The sequence below is a fragment of the Myotis brandtii genome, unplaced genomic scaffold (assembly GCF_000412655.1).
Source record: "Myotis brandtii unplaced genomic scaffold, ASM41265v1 scaffold79, whole genome shotgun sequence".
Taxonomy (NCBI): Eukaryota; Metazoa; Chordata; class Mammalia; order Chiroptera; family Vespertilionidae; genus Myotis; species Myotis brandtii.
In genome coordinates, this window is record NW_005371173.1 from 2,674,313 (window position 1) to 2,701,273 (window position 26,961).

The 26,961-nt window shown below is 52.7% G+C and overlaps 1 protein-coding gene across 1 annotated transcript; it reads left to right on the plus strand.

Moving 5' to 3' along the window:
* The first annotated feature begins 1,667 nt into the window (after positions 1 to 1,667).
* Positions 1,668 to 17,130, plus strand: STK11IP (serine/threonine kinase 11 interacting protein). Its single transcript, XM_005883478.2, has 25 exons — positions 1,668 to 1,776; positions 1,943 to 2,028; positions 4,714 to 4,919; positions 5,114 to 5,188; positions 5,407 to 5,502; positions 5,890 to 5,997; positions 6,116 to 6,187; positions 7,706 to 7,832; positions 8,115 to 8,218; positions 8,350 to 8,445; positions 8,686 to 8,727; positions 8,920 to 9,054; positions 9,189 to 9,273; positions 9,825 to 10,154; positions 10,279 to 10,484; positions 10,768 to 10,884; positions 10,973 to 11,150; positions 12,965 to 13,198; positions 13,294 to 13,397; positions 14,369 to 14,466; positions 14,567 to 14,745; positions 14,951 to 15,032; positions 15,257 to 15,327; positions 15,794 to 16,041; positions 16,740 to 17,130. The coding sequence occupies exons 2-25, from the start codon at positions 1,968 to 1,970 to the stop codon at positions 16,887 to 16,889; spliced, it is 3,204 nt and encodes a 1,067-aa protein (XP_005883540.1). The 5' UTR covers positions 1,668 to 1,776; positions 1,943 to 1,967; the 3' UTR covers positions 16,890 to 17,130.
* The last annotated feature ends 9,831 nt before the right edge of the window (positions 17,131 to 26,961 follow it).

Sequence of the window (26,961 nt, forward strand, 5' to 3'; positions counted from 1 at the left end):
CTCTGTGGTTGATGCCCTCCATGTTCCGCACGTGCCCCCTGGTGGTCAGTGCACGTCATAGCGACCGGTTGTTCAGTTCTGCCTTTTGGTTGCTCCGCGACCGGTTCAGTTCTGCCTTTTGGTTGCTCCTCTGTTCGCTCTATTTACATATTAGCCTTTTATTATATAGGATTCTTATTCTCAACTACTTTACGATTCATTTTGAAAATGAATCAGAAAAGGGGCACTTCATTAAAAACACACACACATCAAACAACCCCAAACAAAAACCAAACAAACCCTCCCTGAAAACCAGAAATTCTCTAAAGACTTTTTTGTTTTTTTAAACTTAATTTAGTTAGGTGGTATTTGACCGGGGGCTATGTGAAAGCTACAATGGGAGCAATCCGTTACTAATTGAATGATCGCTAGCAACCTAGCCTGTGTGAACCAGTTTTTTAAATCTGGTGAGGCATCTAGACCTCAGTTGTATTTCAGCTCCAGACCCAGAAAAGCAGCAAAACCAGGTGGGGGACCCCAGGTCCAGCAGCAGCGACAAACGACCCCCTGCCCTGGCACTGACCAATCAATAGAGATCATGACCCTGAAAGGACTCACGTGATAAACTGATGAATATTCTGCTAAAACCCTCCCCAGAAACCTCTTCTAAGAGTCCCCCAAGCAAGAGAGAGACAAAAGCTTCAAGATAAAGGACCCTGGGTGCAGTCTCCCTCCTAGAAGCATGGGCGGCTCCTTTCCCTTTTCCCTTCTTCTTCCCCCACAAGCATGCATCTCCTAAACCCCAAGGGACGCCAGGAGACTTGCAACCAGGGAGCAATGGACAGTGGCAGCTGGTCTGGCTAACTCCCTGAACCTGTCCCTAGGCCCCTTTCCTCTGACTTCTGAGCCAAAGCTGCCCAGCGTAGGCTCATTTTTCAACCTAGTTCCTCTCCTGTTGCTTCTTCTATCCTAGGCTCTTCCTTGTTTCACTGTCCCCAGCTTTAATAATTTAAAAATCACCAGGACTCGTACTGTGAAATCTTTCCTGCGGTAAATCAAGAACCCGCACACCGCCTGCAACAGTAGGCAGATGCGTTCAGGGCCAGGCCCCCTTTCCCTAACACGTTCAAACATGCGCCCCGCGTGCCGCTAGTTTATTACGACTTTCAGATGAGGTGAAGCACCGTGAAAACAAAGACGAGATGCACGCAGAACGTTACCAATCACTAATGTGAGCCCGATATTGCTGAAGGAAAAAAAACCCCAGAGTCTGGAGGGAGATTTAGGAAAAAGTGCCAAAGGAACCCCAGAAGTGGCACCTCCGCCAGCTCCAGCTCTTTCACACATATCAAAACACTTGCGGTGGAGGACACGCTCTCCTATAATTGCAATTCGCTTTGGAGGAGTCTTTTCCTAATAGCAAATTCCATTTCTCGAAACTGCTTCCCCTCCCAGTCTGCAAACAGCCAGTCGGGTTTTCCTCATTGGCTCGGAGGGGCCGCGGCAAGCCCAGCGGGCGCCCCAGGCTGTGAGGGGCCCAAGGCGGGGCGGAGGTGGTGGGGGCCCAGCTCTGGGACGCGGTCGGGGCACAGGCAGCTCCGCCCCAAGGCCGTCCTCCGCCAGCAGAAGCGAGCACGCCCCCACCCGACACGTGTGCACGACTTAGGGCGTGGTTTCCGGCAGCGGAGGCGTGCTTTCCGGTCCTCCCTCCATCTGGCTTTTTTTCCGGGGTGGTACTTCCCGTCTCTCAATGCTGGGCGACGGGCTCCGGAGCCGGTGAGCGGATCGCCCAGCGGGGTGAGTCTGGCTGACCAGGCCTCGTGCTCCTCAAAAGGGCACCATGGAGGACGCTTTTGGCCTCTTTCTTGCTTTATTTCTCCGCGCGAGGCCTCGGTTTGCACGGACATCCTGGCCTTTGGGCAGTACCACCCACCTGAGCCTCTTGCGCTTCCTCTTTCTACAGGCTCCGCCCCCAGCGTCCCGTGGCCATGACAACGGCCCCGCGGGACTCCCTGTTGTGGAAGCTCGCGGGGCTGCTGCGGGAATCGGGTGAGTGGACTTCGGTTGAGCTGGGGCTCGGGCAAGGTGGGGTGCGTGCTGCCTTCCAGGGCCACTCCCCCTGAAGAGTCAGGGAGTTACAGCTCTTTAGGGTCACGAGGGTGTGAGTGTGTCACTTTCCTTACTCCTTCGGGTTTTGTTCGCTGTTGCCTAGTGTCCTTTGTCTTTGACAGTTTAAACCTTAGCCATGCTTCCCGGCCCAGCTCCACTGCCACTTCCTCCGTGCGCCCTCTGGGCTCTCACGGGAAGGTGATCCTTACTTGGCTGTAAGCCCCTCGAGACCTGAGACAGGGCCTCATCACTGTTGTGTGACGAGGACCTAAGTATAGCATCGTTAAAAGCACGAGATTTGAAGTCAGACCCACGTGATTTGAAACCCAACTCTCCTTCATACTTAGCCTCATTGTTTTAAGTTTTTTGAGCCTGTTCTTCTCACCAGCAGAATGACATAATGATTGTACTTAACTCAAAGGTGGTTGTGGGGATTAATTCTAACACTTAGTACAGTGTTTGCGTATATTGTCAGTGCCCAAAATTGGTAGCTGTTATTATAATAGCACTTCTCAGTGCCGGGGCACAGTGGAGCCATAATAGTTGTTCAGCACATGTTTGGCATTAGTTGTGGTTAGAAAAGTGTTGGCCTTGAGATCACACAGAAGTAGCAGCTTCCTACCAGCTATATGATATCAAATCAATATTCTTAACTGCTCTGAGCCCCAATTTCTGTATTTGTAAGAGGGGAGTCAATAGTGTTCTTTTTAAAAATATATATATTTTATTGATTTTTTACAGAGAGGAAGGGAGAGGGATAGAGAGTTAGAAACATTGATGAGAGAGAAACATTGATCAGCTGCCTCCTGCACAGTCCCCACTGGGGATGTGCCCACAACCAAGGTACATGCCCTTGACCGGAATCGAACCTGGGACCCTTGAGTCCGAAGGCGGATGCTCTATCCACTGAGCCAAACCGGCTAGGGCTCAATAGTGTTCTTTAGGAGACTTTGATGAAGTTTAAATGAAGTAACAGTTGTCTGGCACTTATCACTCAGTTACTGGTAGGTGCCTTCCATCACTGCACTCCCATTGATGGTCTCTGTGAAATCTCTCGTAGCAGTTAAAACTGGTTTGTGTAATTAACTGCGCACATATCTAATCTGCTGTTCTAGACTGGGAGGCTCTTTGAGGGTGGGAAGAGTCCTTGAACCATGTCCGTATCTAGTGTCTGGTACATAGAAAATCCTTCATGCAAGGTCATGGGATTTGTTAATTTATTCAGCAAGAATCTGACTTAGCTCCAAGGGTTAGGGATGATAGTGTGTGGGGGTAAAAAGAGGTAGTAGGAGGAAGATCTTTGTGGTAATGGAATAGTTTGGTATCTTGATTGTGGTGTTGGCTTTAGGAATCTACACAGATGACATGGCATAGGACTATAAGTGTACATTGTACCATTGCCAATTTTCTGGTTTTGACATTGTACCATATATGAATGTAACCATTGGGGAAATTGGCTGAAGGGTTTAGGGGGACTTATTTGTGCTATTGCTAGGATATCCTTTGACTGTATCCTTATATTTTTTAAAAAGGTAAAAAAAAATTCTCCGTGCCTACCATATAGTTGCACTTTTTTAGGTACAGGGGTGAATACCAAAAGATTGCCTGAAGGGTGACAGTTTCATCGGAGAGAGCAATACCTTGGTGCTATCATGAGTGGTTATTCTTTCTGTGACATGCATTTTAGTACTGTTTGAGAGTTTCTGTAAGTGTGCATATTACCTGGGGACTTATTTGTGCTATTGCTAGGACATCCTTTGACTGTATCCTTATGTTTTTTAAAGTAAAAAAAAATTCTCCATGCCTACCATATAGTTGCACTTTTTTAGGTACAGGGGTGAATACCAAAAGATTCCCTGAAGGGTGACAGTTTCATCGGAGAGAGCAATGCCATGAGTGGTTTTTCTTTCTGTGACATACATTTTGGTACTGTTTGAGAGTTTCTGTAAGTGTGCATATTACCTTTGCAACCAGAAAAAAAAAAAAGATAAAACACCCAGTTAATCCTATATAATAAAAGCCCAGTGACCGAACAGCCTAATGACCAGAACAACGGGTTGACCAGTAGCTATGATGTGCACTGACCACCAGGGGGCGGACGCTCAATGCAGGAGCTGCCCCCTGGTGGTCATTGCGCTCCCACAGTGGGACCACCCCACCAGTGCATGAATCCCGTGCACCAGGCCTCTAGTTTTTACATAAAAAGAGTGAGTATAGTGAAAAGTTGAACAGTATTATGTATTGAGAAAACTGCCTGGGGATATCAAGCTGGGCAGAGTAGAAGGGTTGTGTCAGAAAATGGAGGAGTTATGAACCAGGTTGACTCTGTTTCCAGCAGTGTGACTAGAACAGGCTCTTCTGAGCAGAAGGGAAAGGAAATTTAGAAAAGTCAGGGGCATGTAATGAAGCAATCTCACATGTCAGGCTGAAGAGTTAAGGCTTTTTTTTGAAGATGGAGGAGCCTTTGACAACTTTTAAGTGAGGAGAAGATAAAAAGTTTGATCCTATAGTGGAAGATCTACAATATAGACTGGAGTGGGTGTGTCCTGGGGTCACAAAGTCTCAGAATAAAGGGAAAGAGCCTTTCCTTATGTCCTCCTTTCTGTCTGCCCCTCTCCCTTGCAGGGGACGTGGTCCTGTCCGGCTGTAGCACACTGAGCCTGCTGACGGCCACACTGCAGCAGCTGAACCACGTATTCGAGCTGTACCTGGGGCCATGGGGCCCTGGCCAGACAGGCTTTGTGGCTCTGCCCTCCCACCCCACCGACTCCCCTGTTATCCTCCAGCTTCAGTTCCTCTTCGATGTGCTGCAGAAAACGCTTTCACTCAAGGTTCTGGGGTGGGAACGGGGCAGGAAAAGCCCAGGAGAATAGTGGAGGTGGGACGGGGGTGTAGCATGGGTGCAAGAAATCTGCCGGGCTCAGATCCAAAAGATGTGAGAGCTATGGGTGGCTGTGCTAAGAAAGACATGCCAGGGAAAGGGAGATGTGCCGAACCTCACTGACCTGAATGTTTTTCCTTTTAGCTGGTCCATGTCCCTGGTCCTGGCCTCCCAGGGCCCATCAAGATTTTCCCCTTCAAGTCCCTTCGGCAGCTGGAGGTATGGGGCATTGGGGGATGTTGCAACACTAAACCCAGCTGGAGGCAGCCTTTTGAGGATGGGGAAGGAGAGGTGGCTTCTGTTGGTGGAAGAGGGGCAGGCCTGAGAGTGCCCATTGCTCTGCAGTAATGGGGCATCTACTCTCTTTTCCACTTAATGCTTCCCTGAACCATAGTTGGCTTTGTCATCTTTTCCCTCCTTCCCTTCCTTTGCTGCAGCTCCGAGGTGTCCCTGTCCACTGCCTTCATGGCCTCCGTGGCATCTATTCCCAGCTGGAGACCCTGATTTGCAGCCGGAGCATCCAGACATTAGAGGTAAGGAGGATGGGGGTGGGTCCAGACGCCTTGTCCTGAGAGACCTAGAGGACCAAACCCTGACATTCCCCCTTCTCTGCAGCCTTCCCTGCTCCTGCCCCCTGCTTCCCTCTGGACAGTGTACTTCCTCCCTCCACTGTGCTCCCACACACTCTGTACCTGTCTGTATATTCATAGTCACACCTACCATACTGTGTTATATATTCTCCTCTCTGTCACCTCACTCTCCCCACAGTGGACGCCTTGAGGATAGGGCCCTGGGCTCTCTCTAAGTCTGTACTCAGACTGAACTCAGCATATAAAGAATGAATGAATGGCTGGGCCATAGAGTGAGGCCTTGGTGTGGGGAGGAGGGGAGCGTGGAGGTGACTGAGCACCTTGTCTCAGGAGCTCCTCTCAGCCTGCGGTGGCGACCTCTGCTCTGCCCTGCCCTGGCTGGCTCTGCTTTCTGCCGACTTCAGCTACAATGCACTGACTGCCTTAGACGGCTCCCTGGTGAGTGCCTCAGAGGGAAGGGGGTTTGGGGAAGGACAGGGATGGGTCTGTAGGGAGGGGGGCCAGCTGGCTGCCTGGAGGTGTCCGATCCTCTGTTTCCTCTTCCCATCCCCCACAGCGTCTCTTGTCAGCTCTGCGCTTCTTGAACCTGAGCCACAATCAACTGCAGGGCTGCAAGGGCTTCCTGATGGTGAGTGTGAGGAGTTTGCCTGGAGCCGATGCCACTGGGGCCTCTAATGGTTCTGCTCTGACCTCTCCTGGACCCAGTTTTGCTTCCACGTGCTCTTGCCTGTTGGATGGAGCTGTATCCTGTGAGGCAGTGTGGTTTGGGGGCTCAGGCTCAGCATAAGACTTGGGACAAATTAGTTAACCTCTCGGTTTTTCTTCACCAGAAAAGTGGAAACCATAGGAGTACTCACTTTTTTGTTGTGCTTTTTTTTGTTAATCCTCACCTAAGGACATTTTTTCCATTGATTTTTAGAGTGGAAAGGAGGGAGTGAGGGGGAGAGAGACATCAATGTGAGAGAAACACATTGATTGGTTGCCTTCCACATTCCATTGGTTGCCTTCGGCATGCGCTCCGACTGGGGAGGGGATCGAAGCTGCAACCCAGGTACATGCCCTTCGGTGTGCAGGCTGATGCTCTAACCACTGAGCCACTGATCAGGGCAGGAGTACTCACTTTTATATTAGAATGATTATGAAGAGTATCTGATGCTACTTAACCCAGTGCATAGCCAGAAAAGGGTGGCTCTTGTGATGATAGTGAAGAACCCTTCTCTCGTGTCTCCCTGTGAAAGAGAAAGCCAGACACTAGTTAAAGTGGTAAGAACAGGTTTTAATAATAATAAACTATTGTAGTAGTTTATAAAGTAATAAACTATTGTGATATTTAATTAGTAGTAGAACTATTCAGCATGAACTGAACTCCAGTTCGGTTTGTGCAGAGGTAATTGGATATGTTAACGTGGGAGTGAGGAGATGGGGAGGGGGCCAGCGGAGGCTTGAGCAGATTCTGTCCTTGGCCAGACTCTAGTCAGGTTCCTCTGAAGTCAGGGAAGTGGAAATTTACAAAAAGCAGGAAGGGGCCCCTTGCTGGTTTGGCTCAGTGGATAGAGCATCGGCCTGGGGACTGAAGGGTCCCGGGTTCGATTCCGGTCAAGGGCATATGCCCATGTTGCAGGCTCCATTCCCAGTTGGGGGCGTGCAGGAGGCAGCTGACTGATGATTCTCTCTCATCATTGATATTTCTATTTCTCTCTCCCTCTCCCTTCCTCTCTGAAATCAATAAAAATATATATATATAAAAAAAAAGCAGGAAGGGGACATTGGACTATGTGAAACCAACCTGTCTGGGTTTGTTAACTGGCACTTGCCAAAGTTAGGCTTCTAACCCCACGGAAGCTGGGAGACGGGCCCCATCTTTAGGTGTTGGCTGGAACAAACGCAGTTCTGGCAGCCTTGAGTTTTTCCGGGCAGGAATGTAAGGGGGCTGGAGTCGTCATCCTAGGGATGTGGGCTTGAGCTATCAGAAACTAAACTAGTACTGGTTCAAGTTTAACGTGGGGGAGAGGATGGGTAGATGAAATCGTTTGTGCTGAGAGTTTGCAGTTTTCACAGGCCAAGGATAAGGCCTAGTGGAGAAGAGGGCTTAGAGGAGCCTAGAGTCTGGTCAAGGAAAGGCTCTTTGTCACCCGCTTCCTCCCAGGACTTGTCTGAGCTCTACCATCTGGACATCTCCTATAACCACCTGTGTTCGGTGCCGAGAATGGGACCCTCAGGAGCTACTCTGGGGACCCTGATACTGCGAGGCAATGAGCTCCAGGGCCTGCATGGTGAGTGGGGGAGTGCGGTGGTGGTAGGCAGGGAGTAGGGGAGGGTGCGGCACAGATGGCGGGGATGGGGCAGTGTGAGACTCAGGATGGCCAGGCGGCCTGGGAACCGTGTCCCTCCAGAGCTGATGCTCGCTCACCGGCAGGTCTGAGGTGCCCAGGGATATCTTTTCCCTGCTCCCTCCCCAGCTTACCCCCAGCACACATTGCACCCCCAGCCCGACCCCCACCCCCTCCACGCTTGCTCTCACTCCCATGCCCTTCCTCTTTTCTCGCTTCCGCCAGGCCTGGAGCAGCTGAGGAAGCTGCGGCACCTCGATGTGGCATACAACCTGTTGGAAGAACACAGGGCGCTGGCACCACTGTGCCTGCTGGCTGAGCTCCGCAAGGTGAGGCTTGGGCGCTTCAAAGGCCTGGAAGCCAGCTTTGCGCCCCTCCCTCCTTCCCTTGCTGATGTGGTCAGTGCCCTTCCTCCCACAGGGAGGCTCACGCCCACCTCTCTCTCCTTCCTGCCCCTCAGCTCTACCTGGAGGGAAACCCTCTGTGGTTCCACCCTGCACACCGAGCGGCCACCGCCCAGTACTTGTCACCCCGGGCCAGGGGTGCTGCTTCTGGCGTGAGTGATCTTCCCATATCCGCTCGCTTTCCCTTTCCTGCCCCGGCCGCCCTCACCCCTGCACCTCTTGCCTGTTCTCACCCTCTAACTGGACCCCTTACTTCTTGCTTATTTTGCTGGTACCACCTGCTGAGCCTGGTGGTCCTCACAGGCCCAGGAGGGCTCCCACCCGGGCTTGGAGCTCCCCCAGGGAATGAGCCCCCCACCAACACTGCCCCCTCCTCTTTTCTCTTCGTTCAGTTCCTTCTTGATGGGAAGGTCTTATTACTGACTGATTTCCAGGTGAGTGTGACGGGAAGTGGCGGGAGTGGGACAGCAAGGGCTGATTTGGGAGGATACTAGCTGAAGGAAGCAGGGTTTGGGGTAAGGGGCCTCCTGGGCAGCTGGAGATGGGTCCCGCCTCTTGGCCAGCTTGGGTAGGACAGAGGTTCCTCTGGCTCTGACCTCTTTCTCTTTCCTGTTGTCACACGCCAGACCTCCACATCCTCAGAGGCCCCGACTCCGTCCTGGCCGGTGGGGAGCACCACTGAAACCTCGGGGGGTGTTGACTTGAGTGACAGCCCCTCCTCAGGGGGCATTGTGGCCCAGCCCCCGATTCGTAAGTTGAAGGTAACAGTGTCCTAGGCTGCTTGTACCTGGGGTTGGGTCCCTTGACTGGGGCTCTAAGAATAGTAAGGCTTTGTCCTTGTGTGTGGGTGGGCGGCCTGGCTTTCATGGAATTTCATCACTCTACCCAAACTCAGGGCCGAGTTCGCGTGAGGCGGGCAAGTATCTCAGAACCCAGTGACACGGACCCAGAGCCCCGGACTCCGGACCCCTCCCCGGCTGGTGAGTCGGCCCTCCCCCCAGCCTCCTGTGTCCCAGCCCAGTGCTCCCAGTGCTCTAGTTAGGAATGTTGTTGGGTGGAGCGCAGCACTGTGGAGGGCCTCTTAGTCTTTCCTCTGAGTTTGGGGAAAGGAGAAGAGACTGCTCCTGGACAGCACCTTCCGAAGTGTTTTACAAGGAACATTAATTTGTGGGATGTCACAAGGATTCCGTGGCCAGATATGTTTGGGAGATGCTTGGTAAACAAATAGGTGTCCTCCCTCTGGGCCATCGTAGGACCTTAAATGTGCTGCTCTGTATGGCGAATCTCCCAAAGTAGTACATGAGGTGTGGTTGTGAACTGCATGTGACCAGGGTGTTTCGTAGAATATGCTTCGGGGCATGTTGCTGGGGGGAGCCTTTAGCCTCTCTCTGAACCCTTACCACCTCCACCTGTTACACAGACTTTTACTTCGCCCTGAGGAGAACTCACAGGGAGGTGGTAGGGATGGGGGCTGGCTGAGCTGTGTACCTCCCTCCCTCCCCCCGCCCTGCCCCAATACACACCTGTCCAGGACGGTTTGTGCAGCAGCATCGGGAACTTGAACTCATGAACAGCTTCCGGGAACAGTTTGGCCGGGACTGGCTGCAGTACAGGAATCACCTCGAGACCTCTGGAATCCCTGCTCTGGCTTCCTCTAAGACTCCTGCCCTCAGCACACTGCCCCCGGACACACTGAGCCCAGAGCCTGTGCCCAGTCCTCCACTTACAGAGGAGTCACCACAGAAAATGGCAGAGGAGGTCAGCATGGGGCTGGAGCCACAGGCAGAAGAGGAGTTTGAGGAGCAGGGAAAAGAGGAGGAGGAGAAGGAGGAGGAGGAGGAGGAGGAGAAGGAAGTGGAAGGTGAGCTCTTGGTGGCTGCAGGGTGGTGTGTTTGGGAGAGTGGGGTGGCTGACCCCTTGTGGATGGAGGGCAGAGTCTTGGTACCTTTCCGTCCTTACAGGGCCCCCTCTTGGTTTCTCCTCAGCGGAGCTCTGTCGCCCCATGTTGGTATGTCCCTTGGAGGGGCCCCAGGGCGTGCGAGGCAAGGAGCGCTTTCTCCGGGTCACGTCTGGCCACCTGTTTGAGGTGGAACTCCAAGCAGCTCGAACCCTGGAACGGCTCGAGCTCCAGAGTCTGGAGGCAGCTGAAATAGAGCCTGAGACTGAAGCCCAGAGGGAACCACTGCCTGAGGTGAGTGTGGGGGTGGGGGTTCTGGAGGAGGCGCTGGGCTTCTTTTGGGAGCCAGCTCTGACAACATGGCTCCCCATGGTCGAGGAGGTAGCTGGGGGCCAAAGGTGGCCCCAGGCGGCTTGGGTGGCCGGCCAGGAGCAGAGCTTGTGGGCCAGAGCGCGATGGTAGCAAAAGCATTTTAATGGGGTCCAGAGCTATGTTTCCCTCTGTGCTCTCAGTATAACCCTAATCCCTCTGCTGTTTTTTTTCTTTGTTTTTTTTCTGGTCCCCTCTTTCCTCGCAGGGCTCAGAGCCGCCCCCGTTGCCCCCTGTCCTCGCTCTTCGCTTCTCTTACATTCGCCCAGACCGGCACTTGCGTCGCTATGTGGTGCTGGAGCCTGACGCCCAAGCCGCTGTCCAGGTGATGGGGCCCAGGAGGCTGGTGGGAGCTTGGAAGCTGAGGGCCGGGGTCCTCCTGCTCACAGCTGCGTCCGGCCGCCCTGTTTCAGGAGCTGCTTGCTGTGTTGACCCCAGCAGCCACCAAGGTTCAGCATCAGCTGGGGGAAGCAAGGGACCAGCTGGAGGACAGACTCCAGTGTCTACGTTGTGGCCACGATTTCAAGCCAGGGGATACCAGGTTGGAACTTGACAGTGTGGAGGGCTGGAGGCCTCTGTTCCAAAATACAGGTACAAGCCCTGCCCTTGACCTCCTGCCCATGCACCTCCTGCTGTTGCGGGGAAAATGGCTTGGAGGGAGGGAGTGTGGAAGGGTTCCCCAGGGAAGAAAGGAGTGGGGACCATCTTTCTGCCTGGAGGAAAAATAAAACCGTCTGCCTGCTACATTTACAAAAGCAAAAAAAGGAGAAATCATCTCCCCCTCCTGAAATGTCAGGAAATACAATCTCTGTAACTATTTAAACATATTCATTATTTTTTCATAACCTGGAGGCTTTCCCCCCTTTTTGGCTAACATTTCAGAAAGTACATAAAACCTGATGAGCCCTCAGTGCACTGCTGGGTTTTAGTGATGCCATCCGAGCACGTCTGGCTGTTGAGTAAGATGCTTTGGGAGTTGGCTGAGATTGTCCTTCCGGACTGACCTTGGAAGCTGCTAGGTACTGAGTTGTGCCTGTGGCATCTCTTCGCAGTCTGTTCTTTAAGACGAGAAAATTTTCCATTGTAGAACAGTCAAAAAGACATTTGAAGACATTGAAGAAGAAAGATATTCTTGATAAGTCCTATGTTGAAATGCATGCTTTTTATTACTTTCCTCCTGGCAGCAGCTGGAGCAGGAATTTACATTTTATTCAGAAAATGGACCCTCTCCAACTTCACCCTGAGCCTACCAGGAGGCGGCGGCCCCTGAAGCTCAGCAGGGCAGTGTGTGTAGTGGAAATAGCCCTGCCTCCTCCCAGGCCCTGGCTGTCCTCCAGGGGGTCCTGTGGCCCCTGGGGTTTCTTCAGTGGAAGCATTATTAATGAACAGTCCTGTGTGCTCCATTCACTTTTTGCTTGAGCCTCCGGTATCTTGTCCGAACAAAGATGAGAATGAAATTGCCCCAAAGTGCTGGTGGGAGATTTAAGTGTGACAGAAAGGCACCAGGCACAGTGCTGGGCTCCTAAACAAAGTCTTGGGAGGGGTGTGTCAGTTGTTTGAAGGCTCCAGCACATGCCAAGCACATTGTAGCTGCTCAAAGAATGCTTCTTGTTGCTGATCCCTGTCCTTTACCTGATTATGTTCACTCATCCTGGCAACCTTATAAGATTGGCACTGTTGCCTGACCCGTGTGGCTCAGTGGTTGAGTGTCGACCCTGCACCAAGAGGTCGCCAGTTTGATTCCTGGTTCGGGGCACATGCTTGGGTTGTGAGCACGATACCTAGTTGGGGGTGTGCAGGAGGCAGCCGACCCATGTTTCTCTCTCATCAATGTTTCTATCTCTCTCCCTCTCCCTTCTCTCACTCTCTAAAAAAACAAACATTGGCACTGTCATCATCCCCATCTTACAGATGAGAAACCAGGCACAGAGAGTGTAGGAGTCTTGTCATAATGCATAGATGATAGCCTTTATGTGATGGAGCCAGGAATTGGACCCATCTCTGGTACCCTGCCTTCCTGGTCTGTTGATTTGGGGCTTAGACATTGCTGGTAGAGCATCGAAGCACATGACCAGCCCAGGCTGTGGGAGGGAACCAGAATTTGGCTGTGGTTGAATTTGGCTCCTTTAAGAAGGCCTGAAATGACATGGTGTATTTTGAGGGGGCTGTGGGCCATGGGTCTGGGTTTGCTTGTCCCTCACTGGATGGGGAGTGGGGAGTGATTGGTTAGCAGCCAGGCCTGCAGAGGGAGGCAGGTGTGCTGGGTAGTGTATGGTGGGTAGTGTATGAAGCTGGAGATGTGGGACTAGGTGAGTCTGAGAGTGGGTGGGGAGCATTATGAGCATGGTGGGGGGTTGTGGTGCTGTGTGGGGGTTCACGGGGACTGTACCCATCCCTTTCTCCAGAGTCTCCTACTGTGTGTCCAAACTGTGGTAGTGACCATGTGGTTCTCCTGGCTCTGTCCGGGGAAGCCCCCAACGGGGAGCAGAGCCAGGAAGAGCAGTTGCCAGCCTCATCGCAGTCCCCCAGCACTGTCCACGATGACCCTCCTGGCGAAAGTGACGACAGCACCAGGGCTGACAGTACCCCATCTCAGGCACTGGGCTCCCACGACCGCCACAGGTGGAGCCTCAGTCCCCGTGAGTATAGGCAAAATGAGACGGGGCTGGTGTTTGGGGGAGGAAGATGGAGTCGCGCAGCCGAGGCAGGCTGATGGCCCATTGCATGTTCCCAGCCCCCGAGCGCTGTGGCCTCCGCTCTGTGGACCACCGACTCCGGCTCTTCCTGGATGTTGAGGTGTTCACCGATGCCCAGGAGGAGTTCCAGTGCTGCATCAAGGTCTGTGCCAGCCTGGCACTGCCCCTGCCCCTAGCTGAGCAGTGCGCCTGCTCGTTCCATCGCAGCCAACGAAGTCTTAAGCTGTTGCTCTGGAACTGCTAGGTCTGGCTTCCTGTTTGGCTCCAGCGGTTCCTTGCTGTGTGTCTGTGGACACGGTCCTTGATGTTTGAGTCTCCGTTGTCACTCCTCTATAAGGGGGATCACACTTAACCTTTCAGAGTGTGATAGCATCAGGGAGAGTCATGTCTGTAAACTGCCCAGCCCAGCACCTGGCCTCAGTAAGTGGGACCTCCTGTCATTACTGTAAATACAGGATGCGTTTGGACCCTCTGCTGAGCACCTAGCATGTGCTGGACACCAAGGAGCTAGAGTAAATCAGTCTTGTCCTCTGTCTTACGTTCCAGTGTGAGAGACAGACAATGATCACGTGATGCAATAGTGCTGGGATCAGGCGAAGGCCCTAGAAGGGCATCTGATCCACCTGAGGGGGTTAGGGAAGCTGCCCCTTCCTGGGGAGGTGATGGCTCAGCCAGTCCTGAAGGATGAGTTGCAGAGGAGGGAGGAAGGATGTTCTAGGAAAAGGAAGCAACACATGCATGGAGACTTGAGAGAGTAGTGGGGAGAACTGCCCTGATGGGGGCAGCCAGAATGGGGGGCGGGGTGTGGGGGACCGTGACCAAGAGGAGCAACCTCATGTGTCTGCTAAGGAGTTTGGATTTGATCCCAAAGGCCATGGGAGCCCCTGAAGGATTGGAAGCAGGGGATGGCACCCAGTTTTATGTTTTAGAACAATTAGTCTGGCAGAGTGTGAAGGGCAGGGACTGTGGGATGGAGAGCGTGGCCAATGGAGAGGCCGGGATGGATGAGCAGGGAGGGGCAGGCTGAAGGTGCTGTCACAGGAGCTCTGTTCTCCGTATGGCAGCTGCCTTCCTGGTCCTCTCTGTTTCTCATCAACTTCCTTTGCTCTTTAGGTGCCACTGGTATTGGCAGGCCACCCTGGGGAGTGTCTGTGTCTCGTGGTTGTGTCTGACCACAGGCTTTATGTGTTGAAGGTGACAGGGGAGATCTGGTGAGTGAACGGGGCCGTGGCCAGGGAAGGGTCAGGGTTCCCCTGTGGGTCTCACTTCACTCTTCTCTTTCCTGCCACTCTGCCCCTCCTCTCTCCACAGCGGGCCTCCAGCTAGCTGGCTGCAGCCAACCCTGGCCATTCCCCTGCAGGATCTGAGTTGCATAGAGCTGGGCCTGGCAGGACAGAGCCTGCGGCTGGAGTGGGCAGCTGGAGCGGGCAGCTGTGTCCTGCTGCCCCGAGATGCCAAGCATTGCCGAGCCTTCCTAGAGGAACTCACTGGTGAGAGAGGAAAGGGAGAGGCAGGGAGGGCAGGCCGAGGGTCATAGGTCCACCCACGCCTGAGACACATGGGTAATGAAACTCCACTCTCAGAGAAGTTCCTGGAATCTAGAAATACGGAGAATGGGAAGGTGTTGAGAGGCGTTGAGGTTGGGAGAAGAGGTGGAGTCATGATGGCTCCCTGTCTCTGGCTGGCACCGTCCAGATGTCTTGCAGTCTCTGCCCCCAGCCTGGAGGAGCAGCGTCAGTGCCACAGAGGAGGAGGTGACCCCAGAGCACCGACTCTGGTGAGTCAGTGGGAGGGTGATGCTGGGGTTGGTCTCCAGTGGCTGCTCTTCGAGCACAGGCCACCTGACCTCAGGCCCCCAGACCTGGCCCTTCCTCCCTGTCTGCCCCTCTTGGTACCCCCCCCCCCCCCCCCCCCCCCCCCTCCCTGTCTGCCCCTCTTGGTACCCCCCCCCCCCCCCCCCCAGCTGACCACTCTCTCCTGGGGCTGCCGCCTTCCCCGCAGGCCACTACTGGAAAGAGACTCTTCCTCGGAGCCTTCCCGGTTCTTCTACCTTCAAGTGTTCCTGGTTGAAGGTGAGGCCTCTGTACTCCATCTTCTCCCAGGCCTCTGCGTGCCCTTGTAGCAATTCTCAGTTCCTGGCATCTGGACTTCCTGTCACTCCTGGGCATACCCAGATAACCCTCTCAGTGTCCCCAGTCTCTCTGGGTGGGGCCGAGAGGTGCCCAGAAACCTTTGCTCTTGGGCCCAGCTCGCTGTGAGGCGGAGCAGGTTGGCTGGGTCTGCTCTGCCTCATCCTGTGGGAGGAGGCGAGAGTGGACCCTCCTTTCTGAGTCGAGTGGGTGGTGGGCAGGTTTCCTTTGTCTTAGGCCTCAGAGGTTTTGGAGGCTAGAGGTCCCTGACGACGGGCCCAGAGGCTTAGCTGCTTTGTGGCCATCTCAGGGTGGCTCGCCCTCTTCTCCCACGCGCTGGGCCTGGGCCCCAGGGTCTGGGCTTCTCTGCGGCCTTGCACTCGACCTCACCCTGCCTCTTTTACTGCAGGCCCCGAGACCTGTCCTGTGTCCCTGTTGCTGACTCTGTCCAGCTTGTACCTGTTAGATGAGGACCTTGTAGGGTCCCAGGCAGAAGCCCCTCTTCCAGCGGCATCTGGCGAAGCCTCTGAGAAGGCCCTGCCCTCGGGGCCTGGCCCTTCCGTGTGTGTCAGGGAGCAGCAGCCACTCAGCAGCTTGAGCTCAGTGCTGCTCTATCGCACGGCCCCGGAGGACCTGCGGCTGGTCTTCTACGATGAGGTGTGTGTGCACATGTGTATGTGAGTGTGTGTGTGTGGCGGGGGGCAGAGGTGGTTTGTGGTGTGGGAAATGGTCTAGGAAGGCTAGGAATTGGGGGCAGGATGGGGAGAACAGAGAAGTAGGGTACAAGGACCTGGGAGGCTCACTGGGTTTGGACAGTAGCAAGGGGGAGGAGGGTGGGCAGCTGTAGGCTGTGGAAACACCATGAACGTGGAGCCCAGCCTTGTGTTAGCTGGGTGGCCGTGAGTGAAGCACCCTGTGGCAGCTGCTCCCTGGGGTTTGCATTTGATTGGGCACTTCTGGCAGCCAGTTAACCTTTACAACCTGCACATGAGGAGGTCCTCTCATCAGTCCTAATGCTGATGAGGAAACTGCAGTTTCGGGATGTTAACCAGCTTGCCCAGGTCATAGGTGGTAGAGCTAGGAACCCAAGCGGTTCCTTGAAACTGACTCCAGAACTTCCATTCTGGAAAACAGAGAAGATTAAAGAAACAAGCTAGTGGCATGAAAGCCCTTTGGGGGCCTTCAGTAAGGATCAGTCGGGTTCTGTTTAAAAGTTCAGCATCATTTATGGGGAGTGACACTGGGTTGGGGAAGGGAAGAGGCCAGGAGCAAGCGGGCAGTGGTCCTCCCTGAGATTTCCCGCCCCTTCTCTGGTGTGGCCCTCTGAGTCTCACTCGCCACTCTTGGTCTGCCAGGTGTCCCGGCTTGAGAGTTTTTGGGCACTCCGTGTCGTGTGTCCAGAGCAGCTGACCCCCCTGCTGGCCTGGATCCGGGAGCCCTGGGAGCAGTTGTTTTCCATTGGCCTCCGGACTGTGACCCAAGAAGCTCTAGACCTTGACCGGTGAAGCCTCCATGCGGGCCCCGCCCTGGCCGCAGGGGCCTGGCCACGGGTGTTCTCCAGACTCTGGACTTCCCCAGGGTCTGGGCGCTGGCCAGTGAGGCCCCGATGACCCACGGCTCCAGGGAAGGGGGAGAGAAATGGTCAGGCCTCTGGATGACCTGGCCCGAGGGGACAGGCTAAGTGGCCATAGGAATGTTCCTTCTGCACTTTTTCTCAGGTATCAGTAAAGCTGTTTCCATTCTAGATGTCATGCGTGTTTTTAGATGCGTCACTTGGGAGGCCTGTGGTTCTTCTACGTTTTCTGACAGGAACTGCCGCGCCCAGTGAGGGGCCCAAGCTGCCTTGTTTGTCCTGTGAGACCCTGTCTCAGCCCTCCTCGGCCCCCATGATGGGATCGAGAGGGACCCCTGACCCATGGGCACCATCCTCAGCACGCAGCGCCTGGTATGCGGCCCAGCATGGAAATCACTGCCTAACAAACAGCTGGGCCAGTTAGGTTCTCACTCCTGAAACGCATTTGGGAACTGGTGAGGACCTCAGGCCATGGGCAGTGGGGGCTGAACAGGCGAGGCTGACTGGAGAGAGGGTACATGGAGTTGGGGCTGGCATCTGGTGGTTTCTGCTCCTGCCTTCTGTCAGCACTGCCTCACTCCTTGACCTCTGTCTACGTGGCCCCGGGGATTGGTTGAGGAATGCTCATGTAGCCGGTTTGGCCTGCCAACACCCAGACCTTTTGGTGGAGCGATCAAGGAGAAGCAAGTTTCCCATGCAGGTTGCTGAGAGGATAAGCCTGAAGCCACTGGCCTGAGGGGAGAGCTTTGCTGGAACTGGAACGTGCAGAGAAGAAAGAGCTGAGAGGGGGGGTGACAGGGACAAGTCCTGATAGTGTCCTTGGAGTCCCCTGGCCCAACTGTGCCTGGAGGCAAATAACCCTGGACTTTTAGGTGATGTGAGCTAAGGCAGCGGTTGCCAGCCGGTGGTCCGTGGACCACTGGTGGTCCGTGAGGTCCAAAAGGTTGGTGACCACTGAATTAAGGAAGACCTCTTCTTTTTTCTTTTTAGCTTAAGCTAATTGGAGCCAAATATGAGCCACTAAAAAGGTCCTAACTACATGAACCCCCATTCTGACTTGAGCTAGCCTAGAGGGATCTGCTTCTTGTCCCCAAGAATGAGCACTGGAGTAGTGGCACCCATGCACTTGTGTAGACAGGCCCTGTCCTGGTAAGAGGGCTGGGGAAGGTGTGTTGGGGACTCAAGCCAAGCTGCCCTTGAGCCCCAAAGCTGGGCTCGGTCTGAATGTGTGTGTGGTTTTGAGTCATGATGGCTGGATCTCATCTATGAACATTTACATGCCAGGGTGCTGAGCTAAGTGCTTGGCAGTGTGCTCCTCACAGGGGTCCTGGGAAGTGGGTGGCATCCTGTTACAGGCGAGGAAACGGAAGCTTAGAGGAGTTCAGTGACTTGCTCTAGATCACACCAGTAAATGGAGGAGACCTGGTGAGTCTAGGCTTGTATGACTTCAAAGCCTGGGCTGTCGGCAAACCACTGGGCCACAGTCCCCTCCTTCGCTGCAGGGGATGGGCCTGTGTGCCCAGCCCCACTCACAGACAGGGGTCATTGCCCACCTGCCCTGGGTTGGCAATCTCCTGACAATCCTAGACTTGTCAGGGACAGGCAGACCCAGATGTATATTTGGTTTCTCTTTCCCCCAGAGTATGGTGAGGTGTTAGGTGAAATATTAATTCATGGGTGGTTCTCACCCTTCTTAGCCGAACTGGAGAGAATAAAGATGTCAGGTTTTAAGTGAAAGGGCTAAGCTATGGGAAGAGATTGAAAAGAGACCATAAATAGATAAGAGCTCCAGAATGAGGAGGGGAGGTCTTTTAGAGAAGAGCATTTGAAGCAGTGGAGGAACAAGTCCCTTAATATTGGGGTGGGGGGCTCTCAGGATGGAGGGGCTCTGGAATTAGGGGGGATAGTGACCTGTCAGATGTTCCCCATGCCACCAAGGCAGCAGGAGATGGCAGTTTGGAATGACCTAACAGGATAGGGCTGGTGACAGTTGTCCAGATTATTTTGCCTGGAGAAGGGTGGTGTCCCAGAGAATCCTGTGGGCCCCAGAAGTCAGCTGACAGTGCTGGGGGATGGGATAGGCCCAGCCCCTAAAAGGGGATGTGACCCAATTAGACGTGAAATGATTGAGTTTAAATCACTGGGCTCATTATAAGGATAAAGTTGAGTTGTAGTGAAAAAGCTTACATTTTTTCGTGTCTGGGGACTACTACATTCCTGGGATCCCATCTGTTGTTGGAAAAGTCAACATTGACAGGTTTAGAAGGTATGGACCTAGAGGGCGGGTGTGTGTGTGTGTGTGTGTGTGTGTGTGTGTGTGTGTGTGTGGTTCTTTTGTAGTGGTCTTGAAGGTACTCCTTCCCCCACTCAATGGGCCTTCAACTTAGGGTTCCTGGAGGAGGTATGTGTTCTGATAACTTGGTCAGACCTCATTTAAAACTTTGTTTCTGGAAAGTCCACGGTGGGACCTCCTGGGTGGGGTGGGGAAGGAGGGGGATGGTTGTAGTGGGCTGGAGACTTAAATCCCCCTGGAGCCCAGTTCCACCCGTAACCCAGCCAGCCCTCTACAAACCCTAGGGCCCTGAAGGGTGGAATCCTGTGGGAAAGAAGCAGCGCACTGCTGTCGGTCCCTCAGCCTCAGGGCTTTCTTATCAAGGGCAGGAAGTCCTTGGATTCCCAGGGAAAGGGCTGCTGGGCCCCTAGGAGAAGGCTGTGAGTGTGGTTAGGCCCATCCTTCCCAGCTCTGCCTTTCCTGACCCCCACTGTGGGCCAGCATTGTTCCTGTTCTGAAATGTGTGCATTACATATTCACTCACACACACACTGAATGGGTGAATTTCTTTATACTTTCACTTGACAGAGATTAGCAGGACACGGGTCCTACCGCAGAGCCCATTAAAGCAGATGTCAGGGCAGGAGGGCTTCCCCAGTGGCTCATAAACTGCCTCCCTGAAAGCAGCTACCTTCTGGGCCGGGGCTGCGGGCGGGCGGGGGCTTGGGGTCAGTATTTAAAGCTCCCTTGAAGATTTATAGAGGAATGCCTATACACAGTGATGAGGGCAACAATCTAACAGATTAGATTAGTGAGCCCTTACTGTGTTCCATACATTCTTTAAAGCAGCGTTTCTCATACTCCTTTGATCACAAGATACAGAGCCCATTTGCTCAAGAAAAGAGTATAGACATGACCCAGACCTGTCGGCTGGAGCCCAATGGTTTCTCTCCCCCAGCAAGGCCCTGGTCTGGTCTGGCGGGAGAGTGGGGAGGAGATGGTATGAATCTTGGAACTGGCCAGTTGGGAGGTGCTGGCTGGGGTGGAGGTCCCTCAGTGATAGGCCTGCAGAAGGGTGGAGGGGCCCAGAGAGGACTGTGCACAGATTCTGAAAAGAAGTTCACCTACTTCTGTTTTGCTCAGAGCTGGCCTGAATTTTTTAATTGAAGCAAATTAAAACTTCCCAAAAATATTAGTCCACTTTCCCGGCAGTGTGCACACCCCCCTTCCCCATCAGTGATTTTACACCATCTGCGATGCCCAGCCTTTGGCCCAGAGCTACCTTCCATGAAGGCCGGGCCCGTTTACACTCACTTTCCCACAAGCCCCTTCAGGTCCCGGTCCAGACGGGGCAGCATAATCTCCAATCTTTTTTAGGGTGATTTGTGGTATGAGGCTGAGGCAGTTGAAAGAAGAGCTTCCATTTCTTTGTGCTTAAGATCTCGGAACATTTTTGTTCTCTTTAATGATTCACCGACATCCTCTGCACCCTGTGTCCTGTGGGTGCTCTTTCGTTGGTGACCCAGAAGACAGGTGCTGGTGTTGCCTGCTGACTGTTAGCTCTGTGCCCCTCCAGGAGAAGATGCCAGGATGCCCTTCTCAGACCCTGCCGTGCGTGCTCTGAGCAGATGGGACTGCTTTGCCACTGACACTTGTAAACAGATGTCAATCAGCAGAACTTGCCTTCCATACCCTGGACTGTCCCTGGAAACTGATTCGTCTGTTCAGGCTGGCCTTGCCCTCCAACACGTGCTTATTGATTGCCTGCCTCTGGCCTCGGGCTTGCCGGCAGTGGCAGCGAAGAAAAAGGATTCACGCCCTGAAACTACATAACTACATGATGCTGTATTTTCCGTGGGAGAAAAAGGTGGGAGGGAAATACATATTCATTTTTGCTTCTGCTTGTATAAATAAGCTCTAGAGGGACAGACAGAAAGGGAAAATGAGGGATGAAAATGAGAACAAGGCAGAAAGGGGGAATAGGTGATTTTGAGTTGTTTTTACATTTTATCTAAAGTATTTTAAAACTCTCAATGTATTATGATTTAAAATTATATTTTAAAATGTATATGAGACCCTCAGGGGTCAGTGGTCAAACTGAGCGGTATTAATGCTGGTTCCTAAGATTTTGGAAGAGGGGAGTGGGTCAGCTTGAAGGATCCATCTCTCTGTCTCAATGGGAGAGGGGTCATCTTGGCTGATGAATCATTTCACATAGAGTGAAGGGTGAGGTCCTTCCTACTCCTTTGTCATGCTGCTGGGATAGCTTCTGAGAAGGCCCTGCCCAGATTGGTTACTGCGGCTGGAAACTCGGCCAGGTTTCTCTGTGTGTGATGCCTTAATCGTCTCTGGGCATGTGCAGTATTTTGTATCTACCCACCTGAGAGCCAGTGTGGTGTGGTGGTCATATGGGAGAATCACAGTGAATTTAGATCCAAACAGATTCAGGATTATGCCTTAGTTTTGCAGCTCACTGTTTAACCATGAGCAAGTCCCCTGCCCTTCCTGACTCATGGTGCCCTCATCTACAGAGAGGGCATGAGGCTAATCAATCACTTACCCAGTTCACACTGTATGTGGAAGTGCTGTGTGAACCATAAAGCATTAAGTGCTGATTTTAAAACCTGCCTGATAGTTGTTACCACCTGCTTTGTTGCCCAGAAAAGCCCTTTGCCATCAGAAGAGGGAAATACCCGCATCTCACTGTCCATGGTTTCTCCACTTGCTTCAGACACTGCTGGAATGTGAGCAAGCCATGGCATGTTTTTTCTTGGCTCATCCTTTGTCATTTGATCTTCTTGGACTTAGTGACTTCTCTGTCCTCCACAAAAACATTCTTCAGTTTATTAGTCACTATAATTACTTGTGCACTGTCCACAATTCCACAGATGCTTACTGAGCTCTTGAAGTGTTCCAGGCTCTGTGTGAGAGGAGTGGGGGTGGAATACAAGGAGGAATCAGACATGCTCTTGCTTTCAAGAAGCTTACGGTCTAGCCCGGCTGGCGTGCCTCAGTGGGTGACCTTGACCTATGAACCAAGGTTGGATTCCCAGTCAGGGCACATGCCTGGTTGTGGGCTCGATCCCCAGTAGGGGGTGTGCAGGAGGCAGTTGATTGATGATATTTCTCTCTCACCCAAGTTTATATATATATGATTTTTTACAGAGAGGAAGGGAGAGGGATAGAGAGTTAGAAACATCGATCAGCTGCCTCCTGCATACCCCCCACTGGGGATGTGCCGGCAACCAAGGTATATGCCCTTGACCAGAATCGAACCTGGGACCCTTCAGTCCACAGACTGACGCTCTATCCACTGAGCCAAACCGGTTAGGGCCCAAGTTTCTTTTTTTTAAGTGTATTTTTGATTTCAGAGAGGAAGGAGAGAGAGAGAGAAAGAAACATCAATGATGAGAGAGAATCATTGATCAGCTGCCTCCTGCATGTCCCACACTGGGGATTGAGCCCACAACCCAGGCATGTACCCTGACTAGGAATTGAACCATGACCTCTTGGTTCATAGGTCAACACTCAATCACTGAGCCACACCGGCTGCCCGGAACGTCCTGCTTTGCTGATGAGGAGGGCAAAGACTCGCTCCTCCATCCCCACTCCAGCTTCTGTATCTACTTTCCAAGACACTGTATCTACTCTTGCTAACCCTTTCTTTTTCCTCCTCTGCAAACCTCTCTACCCATTCCCCAAAACAGCAGAATTCAAAGCAGGCTACTTGCTCGGGTGGGGTTAGAAGAGGAGAGAGAAAGGACATAGCTTCATGTCAAAATGTCATCCTAGCCATAGATGAATCTGTACCTCTGGAGCTAAAAGGTGGGCTCTGCAGGAATGAGAGAATCTCCAGGGACAGGCAGTGCTGGCCTGAGGTTGGATTTGTTTCAAATCTAAGTCCAGATTTACTGAGGGACACAAGGATTATGACGGGATTAACCACTGCAGAGTAACAACCATAGTAAATAGGAATGGCATTTATTGAGCACTTAGTGTGTGCCAAGCATTGAACTGGCATTTTATATATAGCATCTCTATCTCCAGAGGCTGGGCTCTTTCTAAATGCCATGCTACCTCTCTTGTAAAAATAAGGTCTTACTCACCATGAGGCCAGTCACAGCAAATGACATTGGCCCTCCTCTCTGGAGAGCAGGGAGGAGATATTCTTGACAAGAGGGAATTCCAGGTCAGTCTAAGTGACAATCTCACGCTACCTGAACCCACATCCTACCATCTTCCAGAATCTCTTTGGCCTGCTAAGTTAGGATTACAAAGGCAGAGATAGGTCCACTGGCCAAGGAGTGTCAGAATCTACCTTGGTAGAGATAAAAGTGGTTCCGATCTTTGTGTCTTCTTTTATTTTAATCATTAATTTACATGGGTGGTATCTGAAGGACTTGTCCTTGCAAGTATAAGCCAACTTCCACTTCCTTCCTGTGTGTGTATTCATTTCTCATGTTACAAGTTACCTGAGGGCTTCCCAGTACTTGTGTATCTTCAATTTGTAGTAGTGAAACTAGCTAACATTTGTTGAACACTTACTATGTGCCAGGCACTGTTCTAGTGCTTTACATGGTTGAACTTATTTCATCCTCTCAGCAAACCCGTTATTGTGGTGGTTATGCAGATGGGGAATCTAAAGCCCATAGAGGATAAATTGCTTGCTCAAGGTCATGCAGTTGTCAAAATGTCATCCTAGCCACAGATGAACTATGAACTCAGGTCGCTGGGCTCCAGGCGTCATGCTTAAATGGCTTCTAGTAGCAAAGAGGCAGTCTCTTAAAAAATTCATCTTGGAAGTTCATGGTGGGAACATTCAAGTCAGACTGGGCTGTGCAGGAAGTGGGGGGCGGGGTCTGTGCTTTTGACTTTGTTGTCACCTTTCCTGTCACCATTTGAGTATCTACACGTTCTGAGCTGGGAGCTGACAGGGCAGCCACACACACATATTCTCTCCCCTCCCTCTCTCTGTGTCACACACACACACACACACACACACACACACACACTGGCCATCCTTTGTGCATACAAGAAGTATTCTTTTAAAAATATATATATATTATTTTTATTGATTTCAGAGAGGAAGGGAGAGGAAGAGAGAGAGAGAAACATCAATGATGAGAGAGAATCATTGATCGGCTGCCTCCTGCACGCCACACACTGGGGATTGAGCCCGAAACCCGGGCATGTGTACTGACTGGGAATCAAACCATGACCTCCTGGTTCATGGGTCAATGCTGAAGCACAAGGAGCATTCTTGTCACAGGATTGAAGATCCCGTCGGGAACAGTCTATAGGGGACTGGAGGCAATAGGACACAATGGAAAAGCCTCCAGGATGCCAGGAGATCTGAGTAGGAACAATGAAAGCATACACTGACATCTAATTGGATGAGCTGGTACGGAAACAACTGGTGGCTGTGAGCATCGAGCATCTTCGCCTTGAAAGGAGAGATGAACTTGGATGTCTAAGGTCATAAGATCCTTTCACGGGAGATTGCACTCCATTATCCCATGGGCTAGGGCAGTGGTCGGCAAACTCATTAGTCAACAGAGCCAAATATCAACAGTACAACGATTGAAATTTCGTTTGAGAGCCAAATTTTTTAAACTTAAACTATATAGGTAGGTACATTGTTATTAACTTAATTAGGGTACTCCTAAGCCTTAGGAAGAGCCACACTCAAGGGGCCAAAAAGCCGCATGTGGCTCACGAGCCGCAGTTTGCCGACCACGGGGCTAGGGGATACAGGAAAGAGCTGGCAAGGCCTGAGACCAAAGCTGCTGACTGCGGGTGGGGTGGGGGAGTCCCCAGCTGGGAAGAGGAGAGGAGTCTGAGGGTTTCAGGAAGACCAGGACCTGTGCAGGACCTCAGAGGACGAGCCAAGTGGTGCCCATAGGCATCAATGTCCAGGGCCCAGTTCACGAGGTCCCACATTGGCAAGGCCCACTTCAGACTGTCTTGGTATTAAAGGCGCTACTGTCGGAATTTACTGGGTGGAAGTCAGAGACTGAGGCCATGACCCAGATGTAGAAGGCAGGCTGAAGACCGGAGAACCCTCCAACACGTCCCCGCTGGGAAAGGCTCCAAGGCTCTTGCTTATCTCTGAGGAAGTGAAGGCTCCACCCAAACAACACTCAAGGTAGAGACTTGGAACCCAATCACCTGGCTCAGTGGTAAAGGATTGGGATGGAGCACTAGTGTGTGGGGCTGCCAGAACAAAGTTCCATAAACGGAGTGGCTTCAGTAACAAATCTATTATCTCACAGTGCTGGAGGCTGGAAGTCTTATCAAGACGAGGGCAGGACCAGGCTCCCTCTGAAGGAGCTGGGAAGGGTCTGTTCCAGCTTCTCTCCCAGGTCCTGGTAGTTCTTGGCTTGGGGCAGCATAACTGCAGTCTTCACATGGCGGCTTTCTCCCCGAGCGCAAGAGTGTGTGCTTCCCAAATCTCCTTTTTGTAAGGACACCAGTCCCATTGGAAAAGGAGCCACCCTACCCCGGTATGACCTCATCTTAACATCTGTAACTGTGCTATTTCCAAATTAGGTCACATTCAGAGGTACTGGATTAGGACTTTAACCTATGAATTGTGGGGGACACACTTTGACCCATCATGGAGAGAACTCACATCCTGAGACTTGGGCACTGTTCACACGCGCTGCTTACACACAGCTGATTCCCACACCGGCTTCTTGTTTTACCCTCTACCCTCTCAACACCGTGCGAGACACCCAGGGGCCTGCCCTAGCCTGTGCACATGGCCTGCGCACATCGGTGAAACAGGCCTGCAGCGGTTAAATGGCTGTGGCTCGGGCATTCACCCCTACATCAATGATGCTCTGTGGGCATCTGCTTCCCAGCTGTGACCACAGCAGGTTAAGCCTCCCTGAACCTCTGTCGTGGGTCTGAGATGGGTTGGAGAGGGCTGAGCACAGGCTACTGGCATAAAGCAAAGTGGGTGTTGCCCCTCCCCCCTTGTGCAGCTCTGAATGTGGAGAGATCTTCCTTTGGGTTGAGCTGAGACCCAGATGAGGACAGAGGTTGGAGAAGGTAAATTGCACGTCCAGGGTCTCAGGGTTAAACTCTCCCCCCTCTTTGGAGCACCATCTGGCCAGCACCCTCCCCCTCCTCCTTCTAGGAGTTAGTTCCTCTCCTGGGCCTGGCCAGTTCCATCTCCCCCTGCCCACCAGCTCCTTCTTCCCTCTCCCTTCTACATCCTCTTAGTTTTTCTTAAGGATTCAGGGATGGCCTTATTGCGCATGGCCTCGTGCTAGGTGCCCAGTTTCAGAGAGACCTCAGAGGGTCAAACTGGGATCCAGTAGTTTCTCCCAAAGACCTCTGCCCTTGGAGAAGGAGGTGTGACCCCAGGGAGTGGGAGACCAGGGAGAGGAGCTATGGAAGCAGCCACAGGATCTTAGGGCCCTTGAGACTTCGGAAACTCCTCTTCCAGGCCTGCGGGCTACAGGTGGGGAACCGGGCCCTGGGCGGGAGGGAAAGTGCCAAGGTCAAATGTTGGGCGGTGCCTGCGGGCGAGCCAGGCATCAGGGGCTATGTTGGAAGTGGTGTGTGCTTCCCGGTGCTGTGAACTCAGTTCCTAAGATTGCAGGGGCTTAAGTCTGCGGAGGTGTCGCCCCCGGGGGCTCTTGAGGGGAGGGGAGGCTAAAAGCCAGGTGGGGGGAGGGCATGTGGGGATCGTGGGACTGGAGGGCCGTGCCCCCACCCCCAGCGA